This window comes from Chiroxiphia lanceolata, chromosome 25 (genome assembly GCF_009829145.1).
Source record: "Chiroxiphia lanceolata isolate bChiLan1 chromosome 25, bChiLan1.pri, whole genome shotgun sequence".
NCBI lineage: Eukaryota > Metazoa > Chordata > Aves > Passeriformes > Pipridae > Chiroxiphia > Chiroxiphia lanceolata.
The window spans coordinates 4,794,960-4,813,061 of NC_045661.1; the positions used below are offsets into that span (position 1 = coordinate 4,794,960).

Genomic DNA, 18,102 nt, shown 5'->3' on the forward strand with positions numbered 1-18,102 from the left:
ACATCCACTTGCTCTCCAGTTGTGCCACAGTTTTACAGGGAGTGAATCTTCATGCAAAGCTCAGTAATTCCCAAACTGAGAAAGGAAGAACACCTTCAATGCTGTGCCCAACCCACACCCAAGATGCAAAGCCAGTGAACCTTTGCATCTTTAGCTGGTTTGCCAAGGAAGCATTATGGGGATCCCTGTTGGGCAAGAAGTGCCATCAGCTCCTGAATCCACCCTGGCTGAAGGGATTGGATTCCCCTGGAATTCCCTGAGGAGCAGAGGTTAGCAGAGACCTGCAGGTACAGCCCTGCTGGACAGTTCAGGTGAGCTATATATAGCCAGGTGTGGTGACTGTCAGTCAGGTACGAGTTAAATACCGAACAACGAGTTGTAACCAAAACTTTAATCCCAAGGATCTCACAAAAGACATTTTACAAGTGACATGAAAAGTCTTGTACAGTAAAGAAATGTTTAACTCCTAAAGTTTACAATGTACCATTAGACACTTAACACATCCACTCCAGGTGTCAGTTCTGCTTGTGGATTTGGTCTATTCAGAGGTTCTGGAATAGATGGTCAATCAACAATCGGCTAATTAAGGACTCTACTCACACCAAGTACAAAATTAACTGATCCTACAGCTAAAAATTTGTAATTTATGGAATATAAAGCAGCTCAGTTCCAAGTAATGCAGTCAGAACTGGAGCTGGATGAAGCTGCAGCCCAGCCCTTCCCTCCCCCTGCCACTGGCTCCTGCTCTGACTCTTCCCTGCAACTGGGCTATGGAGCACCCACATCCTGCTCTGCTCCAGGCCACAATTCCACAAGGAACACACCATCCCAGCACACTTCCTTGAGAGCTGAGCCCCAGCAAACCCCCCAGCTACGGACACAGACCATTTACCATTCCACACACACACAAACCATGTCTAATGGTACATTGGAAAACCATTAATAATACAAATCATAGGATCTGCTCAGAACCATATACAGATTCACATCTTTACATTTGCCACCTGTTACAAGATACAAGGAACAAAGCAAGTTCAACAGCTAAAACATTTTAAAAATGCACCAAGCTTTATGAAGTTTCAAAACAAAACAATGTTCTGTACATACTCCTGGCCTCGGATCTCGTGACTTCCTGTACACAGCTCCTTCCCACAGTCCTATTTCCTCTCATTTGACCTGGAGCGACTGAAGGACAACAGACAGGTTAAGGTTTGGTGAAATCCAAGGTGCCAAGAGCAGCAGATTTTCCTTTAAACCCCCCAGCCCCGATCAGCAGATATGAAAGCATTTAAAAGATACTGTTCATTTAATAAAACTGAGTATTTAATTCTTCGAGGTGAAGAACCTCGTAAGACACCAGAGGTATTTCTCCACCACCACCTTCATCACTATTACCAAGGCACAGAAAGTCATTTTTACATCTTTACTCAGAACACAAGTATTGGAAGACTCTTCTTACCTGCGAGACCTGGAAAAGGAGCGAGAAGGCTTGTGGTTCCTCTCCCGTGAGAGTGATCTCTCTCTTCTTCTGTCTCTGGAGAGGGACCTGGTACAGATCACACCACCAGACGATCAGAGCAAAGCTCAATTAGACCAACAAGGCTCCTGAAGCTTCCCTTAAGGAGTGAACTTTTTGAACTATTCAACCAGAGGACACCTGCTGCAGATGCCATTAACCTTCCCTTCAGGGAAGAAGGATCAGCTTGAGCCAACAGTTTATGCTGTGCTGTGCACAGGCATCTAGTCCTTTGCAGCAGGTTTTTTTGCAGAATCCAACCTCATCACCCTCCTGATTTATGGCTGATTCAATCCTGAAGGTCTTTTCCCACCCAAATGGCTCTATATGATTCTACACTTCTGGCAAAGAGTAGCACATTAACACAAACTCTGTGAAAAACTGGCAGAAAACCACAGGGCAGCTGCGGAATGGAAAATACTTCTATTCTTAATATCCTTCCACTGCTAGCTCTGGAATCTCAAACAGCTGAGTAATTCCAGGCAAAGGACACGGCAGAAGCAAACCTATTTCCTTTTTACCAGACTACAGCCTGAATGTGCACAGCACATGGGGCTGGTTTGGGCTGTTCCTTTTCACACCTCCAGGCCAGAGCAGTCCGTGGGGTAAGGAAGGGAGTCGTACCTGCTGCGGCTCCGGGAGAAGCTTCTCCTTCGTGGTGATCTAAAAACCAGAAAACCAGATGTGAGGCACTTTATCCATTCTTTGAGCATTAACGGGGTGAGGCATTTCCCAACTTGTCAAACTCACTGTTGGGCCCAGGGAACGTGCCAAGAATAACTGGCATCCATCATCCAGTAAAAGGCATGGAAAGATTAGGCAGTAAAACCAAGCTCAGTGTGAACAGCACGTTTCCAACCACGAATTCACTTTTAACTAAGAATGCGTCAGAGCAGAGTTGTCCAATGCAACACTTTCCATTTCAACTAAATACACTGCCCAGAACACCACACCAAAGTCCCACAAGTGGTTCCAAAAAAAAAAAAATAAAAAAAAAAAAAATAGCACAGAGCAAATGTTTTGGAACCCATGCAAGCCAAAAAGGTCCGTAACAAGGCATAAGAGATATCAAGTGGAAAAAAAAAGTGAAAATGCGCTCAGTGTCAATTTGATAATGCCATTAAGTGCTACATTAGAACTGCATATTTGTGATTGTCATTTTTAATGCCATCGAGTGTGTTTAGACTATTTTCTTATAAAAAAATTAAAAAATTAAAAATATAACCTTAGCTCGGCCCAGTTCATCCCAAAAAGTAATTGTTTTAAGTTTTGAAAACTGTTAGTAAAACCATTTAAAGGTGATAGGATTTTTCTGGCAAGGAAAAGCTACATTTGTTAGAGCTTCATTAAAAATTTAGTTTGGCATCTCACATGCAAATATCCTGGTTTTTACGTTATTCACAGTGTAAGAGCTTCCATATCACCCTTAAAAGTTTTCTCAAGCAACATATGTACGTTACCACTCAATTATGCACAGCCAGCCTTTGATTGAGAAAAGTAATTACTTATAAGCCGCTTACTCCTTATTTTAACCAGCAGTAAACTGTATAAGCAGGAAAAACTTACAAGTCTTTGGTTTCAACAAGCTAGAAATGGTGAGGTGAGGCTGCCGGACTGACTGCCAAGAAGAATTTGCTGAAAAGGTTTTGCCAGATGTTGCGTTGTATTTAGTTGGTTGGCGAAGGGGGTGTTGTGGATTTTTCCTGCTTTTTTGTTAGCCGAAGGCTGCTGCTGTAGTTGTTGTGAAGACATTTGGTAAATAAACAGCTGAGCTGATTGGCCGGGAATGTGTGGGCGGTCGAGGTGGCTGCTGCCGATTTGGTTAAGGTTGGAGAGAAGGCTGAGAGAAAACAGCATGCTCGGGAACCAAAGGGCGGTGCAACCTGACGACTGGCCATGCCTGGGTCATGTGAAACGACACCAGCCAAGCTGCATGGGGCGCGCTGGTCACATGACGCTGAAAGGGCTAGTTGGCTGGCTAATGCAGACTCAGAGGGTGGTGAGAAGAGACATGATGGTGACTCTGTAACGGGTTCATTTTTATTAATAGATGGACCAAAAAGCATAAAAAAAATGAAAAACAAGCCATCAGTACAACCATCTATTAGCTAACAATACTCCTAATGTGTTATTTTTTTTTTTTTCTTTTCAACAGCAAAAGGGTAAGCTTGAAAACCCTGACTCGGGAGGACTTCACTCACCTGCCACAGGTAAATTCAGTCCTGTAAAAACCACGCTGCACATCTGAACAGCCAGACTAACTAGTCTGGGTCCAAGAACGTGCCAGTTCCCAAAAGTCCTGCTATATATTAGAGGTGTGTTTGCAAACCTCAACTGACAGGATTATCACACGATGCTTTAATTCTAACACTAAAGTGTAAAAATTCCAGATGTTTAAAGCAACTGTTACTTGATCCATTATTAAACAGCTGCCTGCTTGGGAAGTATTTAAATTCTGCAAACAAAGCGGAGAAACCCATCGGTATGGAAATGCTAAACTGCTGTATGTCATGTTCTGCCATTATGGAATAAAGGAATGGAACAGCCTAAGTTGAAGTATGGGGAAGAAAGGGAAAGTGTGACTAGAAGACGAGCAGATTTTAGGAGGAATGAGGATAAGCCCAGGACAGAGGGCACTGACTACCAACTGCACAGTCACCTAAGGACAAAAGCCAACATTCAACACAACTTAAAGTTCACCTCGATTTTGTGGAGGGGTTGATTTGGGGATTTTTTCTTTTTCTTTTTTTTTTTTTTCAGCATTTGTCATCTCCAAATCATGATCAGATAGATGAATGTTATCCATCAACATGCCTTTAACAAGCCTGCTTCTAGGATGCTACAGTGGTAACAGTGCCAAGAGCTCTAGGTGTGCTGTGCCCCCAGGTACCTGCGCCGAGGGGGAGGACTCCTCCTGCGATAGTCGTCCCGGGGACGCCGGCCCCATGAGGGAGGGGGGCCGCGGTTCCGACTCCGCTTCTCCCCATTGGAGAGCTCCACTCTGACTCGGCACCCACACAGCGTCCTGGGAAGAGACACGGACACTGGTTAGTGCTTCCAGGGAGAAGCCAGCGTGGAATAAAAGCTGCCAAGTCCAGGGAAGAAAAAGGAGCGGACAAGGTAAAAACGTTCTGTCTACAGGCAAAAGTAAAGCGTCCAGAACAACTTCTGCGTGACAGTGGCTGCAGCACCCCTGGAAGCGTTCAAGGCCAGGCTGAACGGAGCTCTGAGCAACCTGGCCTAGTGGAAGGTGTCCCTGCCCGTGGCAAGGGGTGGAATGAGATGTGTTCTAAGGTTCCTTCCTCCCCAGACCAGCTTGGGATTCTAGGGCAGACAAAAGGTTTGGCTGCTTCTGAAAGCTACTGTGCCAGTAAAGAAGGCAGGGAAGAAACCAAGGCGAGTTTCTCTGATCAGTTTTACCTCTTTATAGTTACATGATCTTCAATTTAGCACATCCACAGACATCCAAGTCATTTCTAACTTGAGAGTCCAATTCTGAAGTGCAAAATTAACTTGCCCTTCTTCCTAAATAGCATCAGGATGATTTTGATTGGATATTGGGAAGAAATCCTTCCCTGTGAGGGTGGGGAGGCCCTGGTACAGGTTGCCCAGAGAAGCTGTGGCTGCCCCATCCCTGGAAGTGTCCAAGGCCAGGTTGGACAGGGCTTGGAGCAACCTGGGCTGGTGGAAGGTGTCCCTGCCCATGGCAGGGGGTGGGACTGGATGAGCTTTAAGGTCCCTTCCAGCTCAAAGCATTCTGGGATTCTAGTTCTGCACTATTAAGAAAACCCTTGGATCACACAAATAAATACTTCATAACAATCAAGTCTTTGGCCCTGCAGTTGAAACTTTCCAATTTATGTAGCAAAACTACCCAAAATTTCTTTTTCACAAGCCAAGCCAAACATACAAGCAGCACATTTTACCTTCCATCTAGTTCTCTTACTGCATCAGCTGCATCTCGTGGATCTTCGAATTCCACAAAGGCAAAACCAGGAGGATTTCTCGCCACCCACACACTGCGCAGTGGTCCATAGTAGCCAAAGGCTCGCTCTAATTCCGTTTTGTTGCCATTGTTTCCAAGGTTACCCACATAAACCTTGCAGTCCAGCGGACAAGAGTCGCGATGCATTGCTAGGACAAGAAAAAAGAAGTTCACGCCTATTTAAACACAGAGCGTGCACTTGTTCACTTCCAAGGAAGTCCTTCTGTTGGCTCCTTCCGCCTGAAACTTCAGCGGAGATACGACCTGATGCGATGGAAATACTAATCTGTGTGCAACGGGCGGGCGGGGGGGGGGTTAATATCGAACAAAAAAATCCGAGTTGTTATGTCGCAGTGTGATTAAAATTCACTGTCTGGGGGAATTTCGTCTACTTTTAAGGTTTACGGCTTTGAAGGGGAGGGGTGGGGGGGTGTCCCTACGCCCTTTCCCTGCTTAGCGCGGGGGGGCCCGCAGGGGGCGCAGCGCGGTGGAGGCTCCATTGTTCCCGGATCGGGATTAGGATCGGGATCAGGGGGATCCGCACATGCGGGGGTGGCAGCGCCATCCCCAGCCGAGCCCCGCCGGCAGCGCCCGGGGAATCCCTACGGAGCGGCTCCTCGGTGCGTCGTGAGGGACCAGCGCTGCCGCGGGCGGGCGGGACGGCGCCACTCCGCCCCCGCGGCACCTCCCGCTTTGCCTCGCACACCACCGAGAGCAGGCTGAGCACGGGCTCGTCCAGGCAACCCGCGGCCTCCCCGCCGCCTCCCCTCAGCGTTGCGGCGGCCGCCGCCCGCGGCCCGGCCTCACAAAATGGCGGCCGCTCTTTGTTTGCCGCCGATGCCGCCTCCATCCGCCCCGCCGGGGCCCGAGACCACGGGTGCCGCCGCCTCCCCCCACAAGCCCTCTGGGGTGAAGGTCCTCACCGATGCTCAGAGGGAGGGCGCGCGAAGGGAGCCCGCGCTAAACTCAGCCGACTCGACCCCTCAGCGAGACCCCAGCTCCGCTTTTCCTCACTGGACAAAATGGCGGCTGGCGCTTACCCCGCCCGCCTTATATACGGCCAGCCCTCTCCCACGTGACGAGGAGCGACAGCGAATCAGAGAGCGCCGTTGAGCTGATTGACAGGTGGCGTCACCCGGCGTGCGCAGGTGGGCGGTGCTTCCGCGCCAATGGCGGGAGCGCTGAGGCGGCTCCCCGGGCCCCGCCCGGGCCCTGAGATCAGAGAGCGGCAACACCCTCGAAAATGTTGGTTTTTAACGGCCAAAATGAAAAATAAAGTTGTATTTCCTTGTGTCTCTGGCCTGGCCGGGTCCCTACGGGCCGTGGTTTTTAAGCATCATCCCCTCAGCATGGGGGTTTACACGTATGAACACTTTGTACGAGCAAACTGCTGTAAACTCACAAGTTTTGGCAGATTTTATATGGGTTTATGAGGCCCAAGAGAGGGAATTGATTTTTTTAGCACTTGAGAAAACAGTATTAGAACTGAGGAATTTTATTTACAGATACACAGTGCTGTTGATGTGCTTTATTAAACTCTCCTTCATACGTGACATTTATGCAAAATGAGTTTTAACGTGAATTAAACAAATAACTTGCTCTGAAGGGGTTTCCCTAGATAAAAAGTGTCTTATTTTGGTGTCAGGTGATATAAGAATCCCCATCTGGGGCTGTTGCTGCAATAACCTCCCAAAACCTCCCTTTGCAGCCAAGCTGTGTTTAATCCAGACTTTATGTCTTTGACTTGGGCCAGGGAAGACAAATTTCTCTGTACAAGTAAAATTAATAACAGTTTAAATCATATTATATGAGATAACGCATTCTGAGTACAAATTAATGCATGTGGACTGTGTTTTCCAAGCAGGAACTGTGCAGAGGATGGGATGTCCTCAGTCTACTGGAATTCTACCAGCATGTAAATAAAACCAAACCGGCATTAAAAACAACTAGCTGAGATAATTCCTTAGAATTTTCCAAAATCTTTTGCAGCATCCCCCATTATTTTTAAGAGCTTTTTCTCAGTAAAATCCTCCAAGGGTCAAAACTGGCCAGGAGACAGAAACACAACAATGATTTTGAGGTAACAGAGGCCCTAAAGTATCTTTATCATGTGTGCAGTTATCTCACAGTTACCTGCCTTTAATTAAGGAAATCTAATCCATTGTAATCTAAATTAGCTGATGGTTAATTTCCTGAAGCAACACAAACAAAGGAAATAATTTGAAGCTTGGGGCTGTTCAACCATTTCACTTTGTGACTTCTTGGAGACAGTGATTTCCAGGACTCGCCTCCCTTCTCCGAGGGGTTTGCAACACTCCTAGGCCCTGCTCATATCACATAATGTACATTTCAAATATGATTTAAGATTTGCAATAATGAATATTTTTTAAAAAACCAAACCAAACCAAACAAATATTAGAGAGCAACATGGACAAGCTTGTAATCCCAACAGAACTTTTATCTTCATCCCAAAGTTACACATGATACAGGAAAATAATTCCAGACGACAGATTTGGCAACAAAGGATTTGTTCAGAAGTAAGTTCACCTCCTGCAAAGCAAACACAGCATTCAGCACTCACCTAGGACATGCTACCTACTCTATTCAAGGTGCTTCTTACCTGGGGTTAAGCCTATCACCATGTTTCATAAACCACAGCCCATAAAAGTCATGTCATATAAACATAATCTGTCTTCAGTTTGCTTTTGGCATTATAAAGAAACTAAATGTGGCCTATCACTGGGACAAAAGGCCTATTGGAATATTCAGCCTGATTCCCACGGTCGGGGTTGGGATGTCCCAGTACAGGCACACAGCACTTCTGTCATTCCAAAATCAGCATTTTGCTTGTCCTCTCCCAAAGACAGTCCCCGAGCCAGCTCTGAGAGCACTGTATGTGTGTGTTGCACATACATGGAAGCTGAATTGTGTTACATTACTTTCTTCCTTATTCCAAGTCTGTAAGGGTCTGAAAAATCCTGCTGGATGGAACTCTCTGGCTTTCACAGTAAGAAAATGCCACTCACGTCTGATATTTATGAGAGGTACAGAACTTTTACATTCATTAGATCTTGTGTGAAAGGAAGGAGAGAACATTGACCTCACAAACAAAACCAGACCTGCTGTGAACAGGTGGGTCAAGACTAGATTGACAAGGTATTTAACAGCTGCACAGTGCAGGGGAGCACAGTCATCTGTTTTATAAACCTCCAGACCAGGATCCATGACCACACGGACCTGGAGTAAGGTGTTCCAGTCAAGCTGCTGTCGTGGTTCCTGAGATTTCGATCCCACAGAAGAAAATGAACATATTCTAGACATGATCTGGAAGAAACCTCAGCTGTGTGAGCCAAATTTAAGGGATCACAAATACCCTGAGTTGGAAGGGACACACAAGGATCATCCAGTCCACCTCCTGGCCTTGCACAGGACACCCCAACAATCCCAGCATGTGCCTGAGGGCGTTACCCAAACACTCTGTGAGCCCTGGATACTTCAGGAGACAGACAGTATTTACTGGAGAATATTTCTTTCAGGATCTCTTAGAGCTGCTCCTCAGGTCAAACTAGACATTAACAAAAATAGTTATTTACTGGCATGGTTCTACCTGCAGAAAGGGCTCTTGCTGGGAAATGTCATTGCACGAACACAACAGGAACTGGTGGAGGGGACACGTCTTCAGTCACAAACCAACTGACTGCTCACAGGCACAGCTCAGGCTGCTCGTGAGGTTCCTGTGGATTTGACCCATTTTCACATCCTGCCCAATCTTGGTGAAGGGCATTTTCTACTGAAACGACGACTTACACTTGCCTGATCTTTAGATATATTACATAGATAGATATTTAGATATATTACAACCAGCTTGAGTGAGCTTATTCCCACAAATTCTTGTGTTTACAGCATAAGGTCCCTATCCCTTATTCCCTCGCTTTTAAAACATATGTATTTTTACACTGTGAAAGTTTTTAGCTGCACCTCAGACCTCATCTAAAGGGAGAGTGAAACAACACACTGTGATTTTTACATCATAGACCTAAACTAAGAGACTCAGCTCCCAGTGCAGGGGCACAGCACATCCCCAAGACTCAGCACTTGGGGATTAATTAGCGAGAAGTTCATTTATTTGAATGACATGTTATTTGGAGACCTTCAGTTGCTCGTCCTTCGTCCCCATCTTTCCAGGTGTGAGCCTTCTGCCACTGTTGGGGTCCCATCTCCAAGGTGTGGGCAGCAGAGGGTGACATTCTCTTGCAGGGGCAGATCCCACAGAGCTCCTTTTCAGGGGGACAGGCCCCATGGAATAGGGAGACACATCTTGTGTTTTGTTTTTGAGGTTCTCAGGAGACCTCCAGGCACTGCAAGGCTGTGGAACCAGGGATTAACTCAGAGAGCCCAGGGAGTGTTACAGAAACAGCACAAGGGACCTGAGGCTTTGTCTCAGCTTCACCTGAATTTGTTTTGCACACAGAAAATATCCCATCTGGAGACTGTTATGGGGAAGGAAAAAGAGAGTCAGCCCCAGGCTTGGCTGCAGGGCAGGTTTTGAAGGACAAAACACTCACCCTTGCTACTGTGTTCTGACAGAGCTGCCAGTCCCAGGAGCTTCTGTAAATCTGGCTTGAAATCAGAAAATGGGAAATGAAAACAGGGAGTCTGACTCACTGCTATTCAACTCTAATTTTAATTCCCTAGAAGATGGGAGTTCTCTCTGGAATGATGCAGTATGTAGTGGATGAGGGGCCAAGATTTCAAACTGCTCCTGGAATTTACCCCCCTCCCAAATGGCACAGGACTGTCCTCCAGCAACAAGGAGGTGACACAGAGGAGCTAAAAGCACCCAAAGCAAGATGGAAAAGCCTGGAACCTGCTCCTAGGAGCTGAAATCCACCTCTTTAAATGGTTATGGAAGCAAAGGTGCTGCTGGCTGCTGGTGACGCCCCTGAACCACCTCGAGGTGTAAGTGTGGAGGTGCCAAAGTCTTTGTGGCCTTGGGGTTTGCTGCAAGGTGTCATTTCCTCCCATCTCTCGGTGAGGGAGGCCAGGAAGGGAGAGCAGCCCTTCATCAGCTGCTGCTCCACCAGCAGCTCAGGGGAACTATATTTACCAGGACTGTGGTCAAACCGTTTCCTCTCGGCAGGGCGGTGTCTGGTTTTCCACACACAGCACTCAGCAGCTCACAGGAATTCTGGTCTGATGGGTAAGAGCAGTAAGGGAAAAAAAAAAAGCCACAGCCCAAAAAACGATCCCAAAAAACCGAGTTGATTTTTACATCAGGGAAGCTCTTCTGGAGCCCACACTCCTGTTACTGGTAAGAGAGAACAGCACATGGAAAGAATTCCTCAGATCTGTCTGCCCATCTCCCTGCAGATAGAGGATCCCTTTGATGCAGTACAGTCTTTGTTTAATTAAGTTTTCAAATCCCGGGCCAGAGGATCCCCCTTGCCCTAACGAGGCTATTTGCACATTTGCTTTGCTTTCTGTTCCCTCCCCCAGTTCCTTCTTCCCCCTCAACGGGGCCTCCAGGCTTTCTCTTCCCTTTTTCTTTGCTCTGCAGCAAAGCCATATTCCCTTCCTCCCCCACCTGGCTCCCTGGGGGAAGGACTGGAAAGCAAAACAAAAGAATCACTCGCTGGGAAACTATAATTGGCACAACCCTTCTCGCTCCAAACCTCCCACTGGAGAAGGTGAGGGAACAGCAAAGGCCCCTCCCGTGGGGAGTCAGACCAGGAAAAGCTGGAGGGAGGGACTGAAGGCTTTGAAGCCAAGGCTCAAACCTTTGATGACTCCAGGAGTGCTTTGAGGGAGCCTCGAGGTAACCAAACTCCGGTCATCCCGGTTAATGCCGTGGCAGAACAGGCTCCTGCTCTGCTCTGCACCGTCCAGGGCTCCTGCAGAGGTTAATTTATCTCAACTAAAAATGTCACCTGGTTGTGCTGTTGGCACAATTTCCCCGCAGTGACATTGGCACTGTGGTGGTGGGGTTGAAGGCATGGGTAGGTAGAGCTGTACCAACACCAGGAGCAGATTTAGAGCTCGATGAAGTTATAGTTTAGATTAAAATAATCATTGCACAATTGCACCTTCCAGTTGTCCCTTCCCTAAACCAGAAATCATAGCTCAAAACATTACCTCCTGTGTGAGTGGCTGGTGTATAAATGTGCAATTCACACATTTTATGTATTTTTAGGAATATTATAAAGCAGGAGTCCATCCCTGCCAGTGTCTCTTCCTTGCTCTGGGCTCCTCTCAGGGATACATGGGAACTCCAGTGCAGGTCTGGCTCTCGGGGAGATGTTACAAAGTCAGGACCAAGTTAATTTTGACTTGTGCCAAGTCCTTGGGTGGAAGGAAAGGGCCAGTGGCAGGGTGTAGCCATGGCAGTGTGGTGTGACCATTAGGATATGTGCCCAGGTACCAACCCCACATCGCCAGCGGTCACTCAATTAATGCTCTTCCAGCAGAGATGCTGAAAACTGCGTCCAATGAAAACCCATTGTACCCTGGAGACTCGAAAAGTTCAAGGATGGATTGGACCAGATGCTTCAGACATGACTTTGGCCAAGGCTTATTAATCCTTGAAGATGTAACTAAGGAACCTTGGACCCACGGTGGGTAATTCGGTGTAACCGCGGCGCAGCTGCTGCCCTGGAGACTCGGATGTGAAGCCAGGCCCTGATTTACCAATATTTAACAAATGTCATCTTTAATTGGTGACACTTTAATGGGTGACACGCTCCTTAACAATCAGGCAATGAAATTGGGAACACTTATCGGATCACTGAGAAAAAGTGGGGCTCCAAATCTGTGTGAGGAATACAATAAAAATCAATTTGGTGTCCATGGAAGCTGTGAGATCACTGTGTGAGCCCTGTCTCTGCAGGACAATGTGTCTGCATCCACCTCAGCCTGGCTTTAACTGTGCCTATGGGAAAGGAATCCACTGCTCCTGGTAACTAAGCAAATGATCTTTTCAGTCTTTCCGGGGAATTGCTCCTCAGAGATGACAAATACATTCGTTGTCTTTCACTTTGAGAAACAGGAACTGGTCCTCTTAAGTAGTTTCAGCCTAATGGTCCAGGCACATCCTGAGTACCCAAATTCTGCTCCAATTACCTGTTAGAGCTCACACAGTGAGTATCAAACCTCACGTGGTGCCAGCTCGTAGGGTTTCAAAACATATCAGAATTTGGCTCTTTGCCTGAGCCACAGCTTGCACTTTTATTGTTTAGTCTTCTCTGTTTCTCCTCAGCTTCCAAGATTACAAACTAATTTCTTTACTGTACAATCAACAGATTTAAATGAACTTTCTACTGAGCATTAAAATCCAGTGGGATCTTATTTAGATTGCCCAGAGAAGCTGTGGCTGCCCCATCCCTGGAAGTGTCCAAGGCCAGGTTGGACAGGGCTTGGAGCAACCTGGGCTAGTGGAAAGTGTCCCTGCCCGTGGCAGGGGGTGGAGCTGGATGATCTCTAAGGTCCTTTCCAACCCAAGTAATTCTGGAATTCCATGATTCTATGATTTACCAACCCCTCAGTTAGATTTTCAGTGAATAACTACCCTGTTTTGCAGATTTTATGACAACTGGCATTGCTCAACTCACCAGTATTAATAATTTAGATTCCTCCTACCCAAATCCGGTGCCTCACACATGAGTCCCCAGGGACAGGAAAGGAGGGAGATCTCTTCTGCATCCAGAGACCCTTTTCCTGATCAACCCTGGAACAACAGGGTTCACCATCACCTTGGGGCACAGGAACCTTGTGGTAAAATCAGGTTCACACAGAACAGGAAAGACAGCAAAGGAATAACAAACTGTCCATGAAGCTGTGATGTTTGCCTTAGTCACAGCTGAACATTTTAGAATCCAGGATTTATGATCAGTGGGAACTGGGAGCTGTCTCATTTCACTGACACGAGAGGAAAGGCCTTAGTCACAGAGATGATGCCCATTGTCTCTGTGCTCCCTGGGCTGGTATAAAAGCAGGAGAAGGGCACTCGGTGTCACTGCAGGAGACACATTGTGCAGGTCAGGACTCCACTGGGATCCAACACCACCACCAGCAAGTAGGTAATGTTCCTTTTGTAACTGCAAGATGCTTTGTAATTAATATATATTTTACTGTTGATCACAATAGTGTTGCTTCTCTTTTGTGCACGAGCAGGAGTTCTACATTAGCACAAATAAAATGTCATTCAGCAAGTAAATATACACATCTATATGTATATTTATGTGCATGTATCTGCTTTTAATACAGATATTTTTAATCAGGACTAATACCCATGTGTTATTTCGTATCTAGTTTGATTTCAATGTGCTGCCCAAGGAAATCACTCACAAATTAGTGGAGCAGACTTATTAAGAACAAGCTTAATTGTTACAAGCAAATATATGATTTATTTGTATTGTATTAATGTATAATTTGCCTTTCTATCCAACCCTTGACAATTCAATATTCAAGTTAGTATAAAGACAAATCATTTGAGGAGATGCTGAGTTTTTTATTATCTCAAACTTGCCCTGCACAAAAAGAAGTATTTCTTCAAAGAGTTATATGGGAACATATCTTTACTATTCTTACATAACAATTTAAATGCTGCAGCTTCTGTTTTGTTGTCCCCCCAGGTTTTGATGTAAGGATTAATACAGGATTTTCAGGTAAATGACTAAAGGGACAGACTGGAGCCAATCCTAAAGCAGGGTACAGTCATTAGTGTGAAAAATGCAGAGATTTTAGGGATAGACCTGGCAATAAAGACATGGTGGGTTGAAGGAATGGGTAGGAAGAGGTGTATCAATGCCAGAAGCAGATATAGAACTGGATGAAGTTATAATTTAGATTAAAATAATCATTGCACAGTTACATCATCTGGTTGTCCCTTCCCTAAGCCAGAAATCCACTCCTTCACTGAAAGGAAATCTGGCACCAGTCTAATAAAATCCCAGATATTTGCATGTCAGCACTTGTACTGCTCATGGAAAAGGCCCAACCCCCAGGGCTATGAACACCTTTTAACTTGATATTCCTGCTCCACTCTTAAATACTTTGTTCTGTGATTTTCAGCAATCCTGATCTTCTTGACAAATTTCTGTGAAGTTTTATCAGGGAGGTCTCTTCCCAGTCCTGAAATGTGCTTGCAAATGCAGAAAGTGGGAGGTGTTTTATTGAGAGGCAACACTGGGAAAGGAGATTTAGGACTCTGAGCAAGGAAATACAGAACTACACTGTGAATCCTATTCATCTTTTCTGGTGTATGTTCAGATCCACATGACTGATGTTCTGGGAGGTCCTGGGATGATTTCCCACAGCACAGTGCTCCACTTTTACCTGTGCTTAAAGGCTGAAATTCATTTTGTCAGGTGAAAGGAAGAACAGAGGGAAAGATTTCTGATCCCACCATCAGCTGCTCGTCCTGTGGAGTGGATTTAAGAAGAGAGAAAATGTTCCTGCCCCAGAGGTCTCTGCAGACAGTTACATTTTTGGCAATTCTTTTTTTTGCCTGTTTTGCAATGTGTCAAGAGATTGAAAAGTAAGTAATATCATCCTTTTACTTCACTATTATAATTAGAAAACTGCTTGGTTTTGATTTAACAGGCTGTGTTCTGCACTGCTGTCAGTAACTCCAGGCATGGGGGAAAGAAAATTCAATATATTTGATACAGCAACATTTTACATCACTCTCTCTGCAGTATAAAATTAGTCCAATTGCATTTTTAGATGTGTAACATGTACCACATCAGTTGATGCTTTTAAACACAGTGTACAAACCATGTAAGGATGTTCAGCACAGGCCATGGAGATGGCACATGCTAAAATTCCATATTTAGGTTCCCATTTGGATTCAAATCTGCAGCAGGAGCCTATAGCTGCAGTTAGATGTTATCTGAACAGCCTGAAATCCTGAAATATTTGCATCCCAGAATTAGCCTGCCCTCCTCACTCCACACTCGGCTCAATACTTTTGAAGAATCTGAAGTATCTGAAGAAAATAAGGTTTTGTTTTTATTTCATGGACATCAGTGACTCCAGCTAAATTCCAGTGATTCCAGCTCTGGGAGGAGAGAAACAAACCCAAAAATCCTGCAACACTGAGGTGAAGGAAAGGGAACTTTATTCTGAAAAGAACCTAAATCTGGGAAAGCCCAAAACTCTGTGAGGGCTCTTTAAACCTGCTCAGGTCATTTTGTTGGTCTTCCCAGTTTGCCTTCTTTAGAAGAAGGAGATTCAAGGTACACCTTTGGGAATGGCACAGGGTTCCAGCTTCCTGTCCTCAGGAATGAGCTGCCTGACAGGCTGCTGGTCCAGCCTGAGTGGGAATGGTGGGCTGTGGCACCACCAAAATGCTCCTGTGTGGGACTGGTGGATGCCAATCAGCATCTCTGGTCCCTCATTCCTTCTTTTTTTTTCCCCTGCAGCAGAAGAGCAGTGACAGAGCACCAGCTCCTGCATGACAAAGGGAGGGCCTTCCAAGGGCTGAAGCGCCTGCTGTGGCTCCACGACGCCCTGGGCACGGTGCACACAGCCAGCAGCAGGGACATCCCGCCCCCAAATGCCACGTGGGATGTGCAGAAGAGCCCAAATCCCTCAGAGCTCCACAGCAGCATCGATGGAGACGAGACTTCCAGCCTGATGAAGCAGCTGCTGGAGCTGACGGAAGCACAGGGGTTCCTCCCGTTGGATTTGAAGAGCCCAAAGGGGAACTGGAACCCACGGGGCCTTTTTGAGCTGCTCCAAAGCAAAGAGCTGGGCAGCAGGAGAAATCCCAGCACGCAGCCCCAGGACTATTCCCGTTAGCCCTCAACCCCCCCCTGGGCTGTCCCTTGCTTTACACGTGTGCTCTTGTAGGGAAAAGCTCCAGCACAAAGGTGAACTGCAAAATAAAGATAATTAACTGCATTTGCACCTCCAGATGTTGATAGAGACCCTTATAAGGAGCCAAGTTCTCTCCTGTGCAGCTGAGTGCTGTGACTGTGAGATGGGTCACTTGTCACAGGCACTTCTCTTTTACATCAGGGCCCTCCCTGTCTGTCCTGGATGTCTTAGGGGTGCTGCAGCCTGTTGGAGCTCCTGTAGCCCACTCAGCAGGAAGTTTGGGTCATTAATGTGCATATTTGGAGGCTCACTGGAGCCTAATGTTTTGACTCCTGAAGAAAGTTATCTCCTAATACAGGTTCTCTTTCATTTCACCCCTGCCTGCAGTTCTGCCCTGCTCTAACAATGACTTTTCTTATACTGTAGGTCCAAAGGGGTTTTTTTCCCTGTTTCTCCAGCATAATGAAAGTTTTAGGCCTCTCATCTCTCAGTTTGTCCTTCCTTTTGCCAGGTAAAAGTTGACAGTGATCCCCACTCAGCCAAAGCCCTAAACATTCAGCTTGTTCTGGTGGTGGAAGGATGAGAACCAGCTTCCAGGGTCTCTATTTCAGCCTTTTGTTCCAACACTTCCTTCCTTTTCTTTCCTCATGTGAAATCCTCTCCCAAGAGCTCCCACAGCAGCAGAAAACCAGCTTCATGAGGCCACCTGCATTTCCTGGAGTAGGTACCACAGGATTTTGCTGTTCACCTTTGCCATCAAACTGATCATCTCTGCCTAAGCAAAGCAAGGTCCAGTTTAATTGTAAAATCAGTCTTTCAGAAATGAAATCTCTTGTGTGTTACAAATTTATCGGCGTTTCCATCGTGTAGGGACTCCACACACTGTTTTAAATCCTGAAATTCCTCTGTTGCTGATAGACTTCAACTGTGCAGAATGTATTTCTCAGTGATTAAAATGCTGATAGTAAAAACCCTTTTCTCCCTCTGAATTGTACTTGCTTTTGTTTTGGTAGAAATGTAAATAAATAAATGAACAAATAAATAAAAAACCCCTTTTGCCAATATATGTCCACACATTTGGGATGAGTATGGAGTCACGTTTCTTTGGTTGTGTCACTCCTCACAGGTCCCTGTTAGATTCCCAAGGCCAATCAAACCATTACTGAAGCAGATGGTGAGGTGAAGAGCTGAGAGGGGTGAGGCAAAACCAGGTTACACTGCCCAAGCAATGAATTTGCTGAGCTGGGATGTGGGAACTCGTCCTCCCTGGAACCCATAGGATGGAACCCTGGGAACCTGACTGTGACCAGCTCAAACCTCTCCAGAACTGGCTGTGTCCTGCCCAGCACACTCTGGAGCAGCCCCTCTGCCCCTGCAGAGGTGGATTCCTCTGGGAATGACTCCCTTGAGCCCTGGGAGGTGGAGGTGACCATGGGCATTTTGGTGGCACCTGTCCCTGGCTGTGCCTCCCTCCTGTGTCACCACTGGGTGACCTGGTGTGTGTCACCCGTGTGGGGATGGGGACAACCGACCTCCCCTGGATGGTGAGAACAGACTGTGTGCGGGGGGAGGTGAGGCTGGGCCGAGTCCCCACGCCGTGAGCCTGCGGGTCACGGCAGCACTGTGGGAAGGGGGGAAGGCAGCAGGACAGGGCTCCCCAGCCCTGCGGGACCATCCCAAGAGCACTGCCGGGAGCAGGAGGAAGGCTGGCACGGCGGGGATCGCAGCGCTGCTCCCTCTGAGGGGACAACACGGGCTGACCCGGCCCGATGCAAAGCGCGGGGCT

The 18,102-nt window shown here is 46.7% G+C and overlaps 2 protein-coding genes across 4 annotated transcripts; one reads left to right on the plus strand and one right to left on the minus strand.

Moving 5' to 3' along the window:
• Positions 1-373: 373 nt before the first annotated feature.
• On the minus strand, positions 374-6,569 carry SRSF3 (serine and arginine rich splicing factor 3). Its single transcript, XM_032710563.1, has 6 exons — positions 6,425-6,569; positions 5,443-5,650; positions 4,407-4,541; positions 2,141-2,179; positions 1,460-1,546; positions 374-1,185 (listed from the first exon to the last, which is right to left on the minus strand). Exons 2-6 carry the CDS (start codon positions 5,646-5,648, stop codon positions 1,158-1,160), a joined length of 495 nt encoding a protein of 164 aa, XP_032566454.1. The 5' UTR covers positions 5,649-5,650; positions 6,425-6,569; the 3' UTR covers positions 374-1,157.
• A 417-nt stretch (positions 6,570-6,986) lies between these two features.
• LOC116798460 (parathyroid hormone 4-like) lies at positions 6,987-16,400 on the plus strand. Of its 3 annotated transcripts, none has more exons than XM_032710934.1 (3): positions 6,987-7,581; positions 14,864-15,033; positions 15,920-16,400. In XM_032710934.1, exons 2-3 carry the CDS (start codon positions 14,945-14,947, stop codon positions 16,296-16,298), a joined length of 468 nt encoding a protein of 155 aa, XP_032566825.1. In that variant the 5' UTR covers positions 6,987-7,581; positions 14,864-14,944; the 3' UTR covers positions 16,299-16,400. The 3 variants fall into 3 exon arrangements, with proteins under 3 accessions (XP_032566825.1, XP_032566826.1, XP_032566827.1); XM_032710935.1 differs by lacking the exon at positions 6,987-7,581 and adding an exon at positions 13,228-13,573; XM_032710936.1 differs by lacking the exon at positions 6,987-7,581 and adding an exon at positions 13,561-13,569.
• The last annotated feature ends 1,702 nt before the right edge of the window (positions 16,401-18,102 follow it).

Excerpts from the sequence above, each read along its gene's own strand:
- SRSF3 (XM_032710563.1), bottom strand. The coding sequence starts at position 5,648 with ATGCATCGCGACTCTTGTCCGCTGGACTGCAAGGTTTATGTGGGTAAC. Across the intron at positions 2,180-4,406 it reads AGTCCTCCCCCTCGGCGCAG|ATCACCACGAAGGAGAAGCT; the intron begins GTACCTGGGGGC and ends TCTGGTTTTTAG. Across the intron at positions 1,547-2,140 it reads TTCTCCCGGAGCCGCAGCAG|GTCCCTCTCCAGAGACAGAA; the intron begins GTACGACTCCCT and ends GATCTGTACCAG.
- LOC116798460 (XM_032710934.1), top strand. The coding sequence starts at position 14,945 with ATGTTCCTGCCCCAGAGGTCTCTGCAGACAGTTACATTTTTGGCAATT. Across the intron at positions 15,034-15,919 it reads ATGTGTCAAGAGATTGAAAA|CAGAAGAGCAGTGACAGAGC; the intron begins GTAAGTAATATC and ends TTTCCCCTGCAG.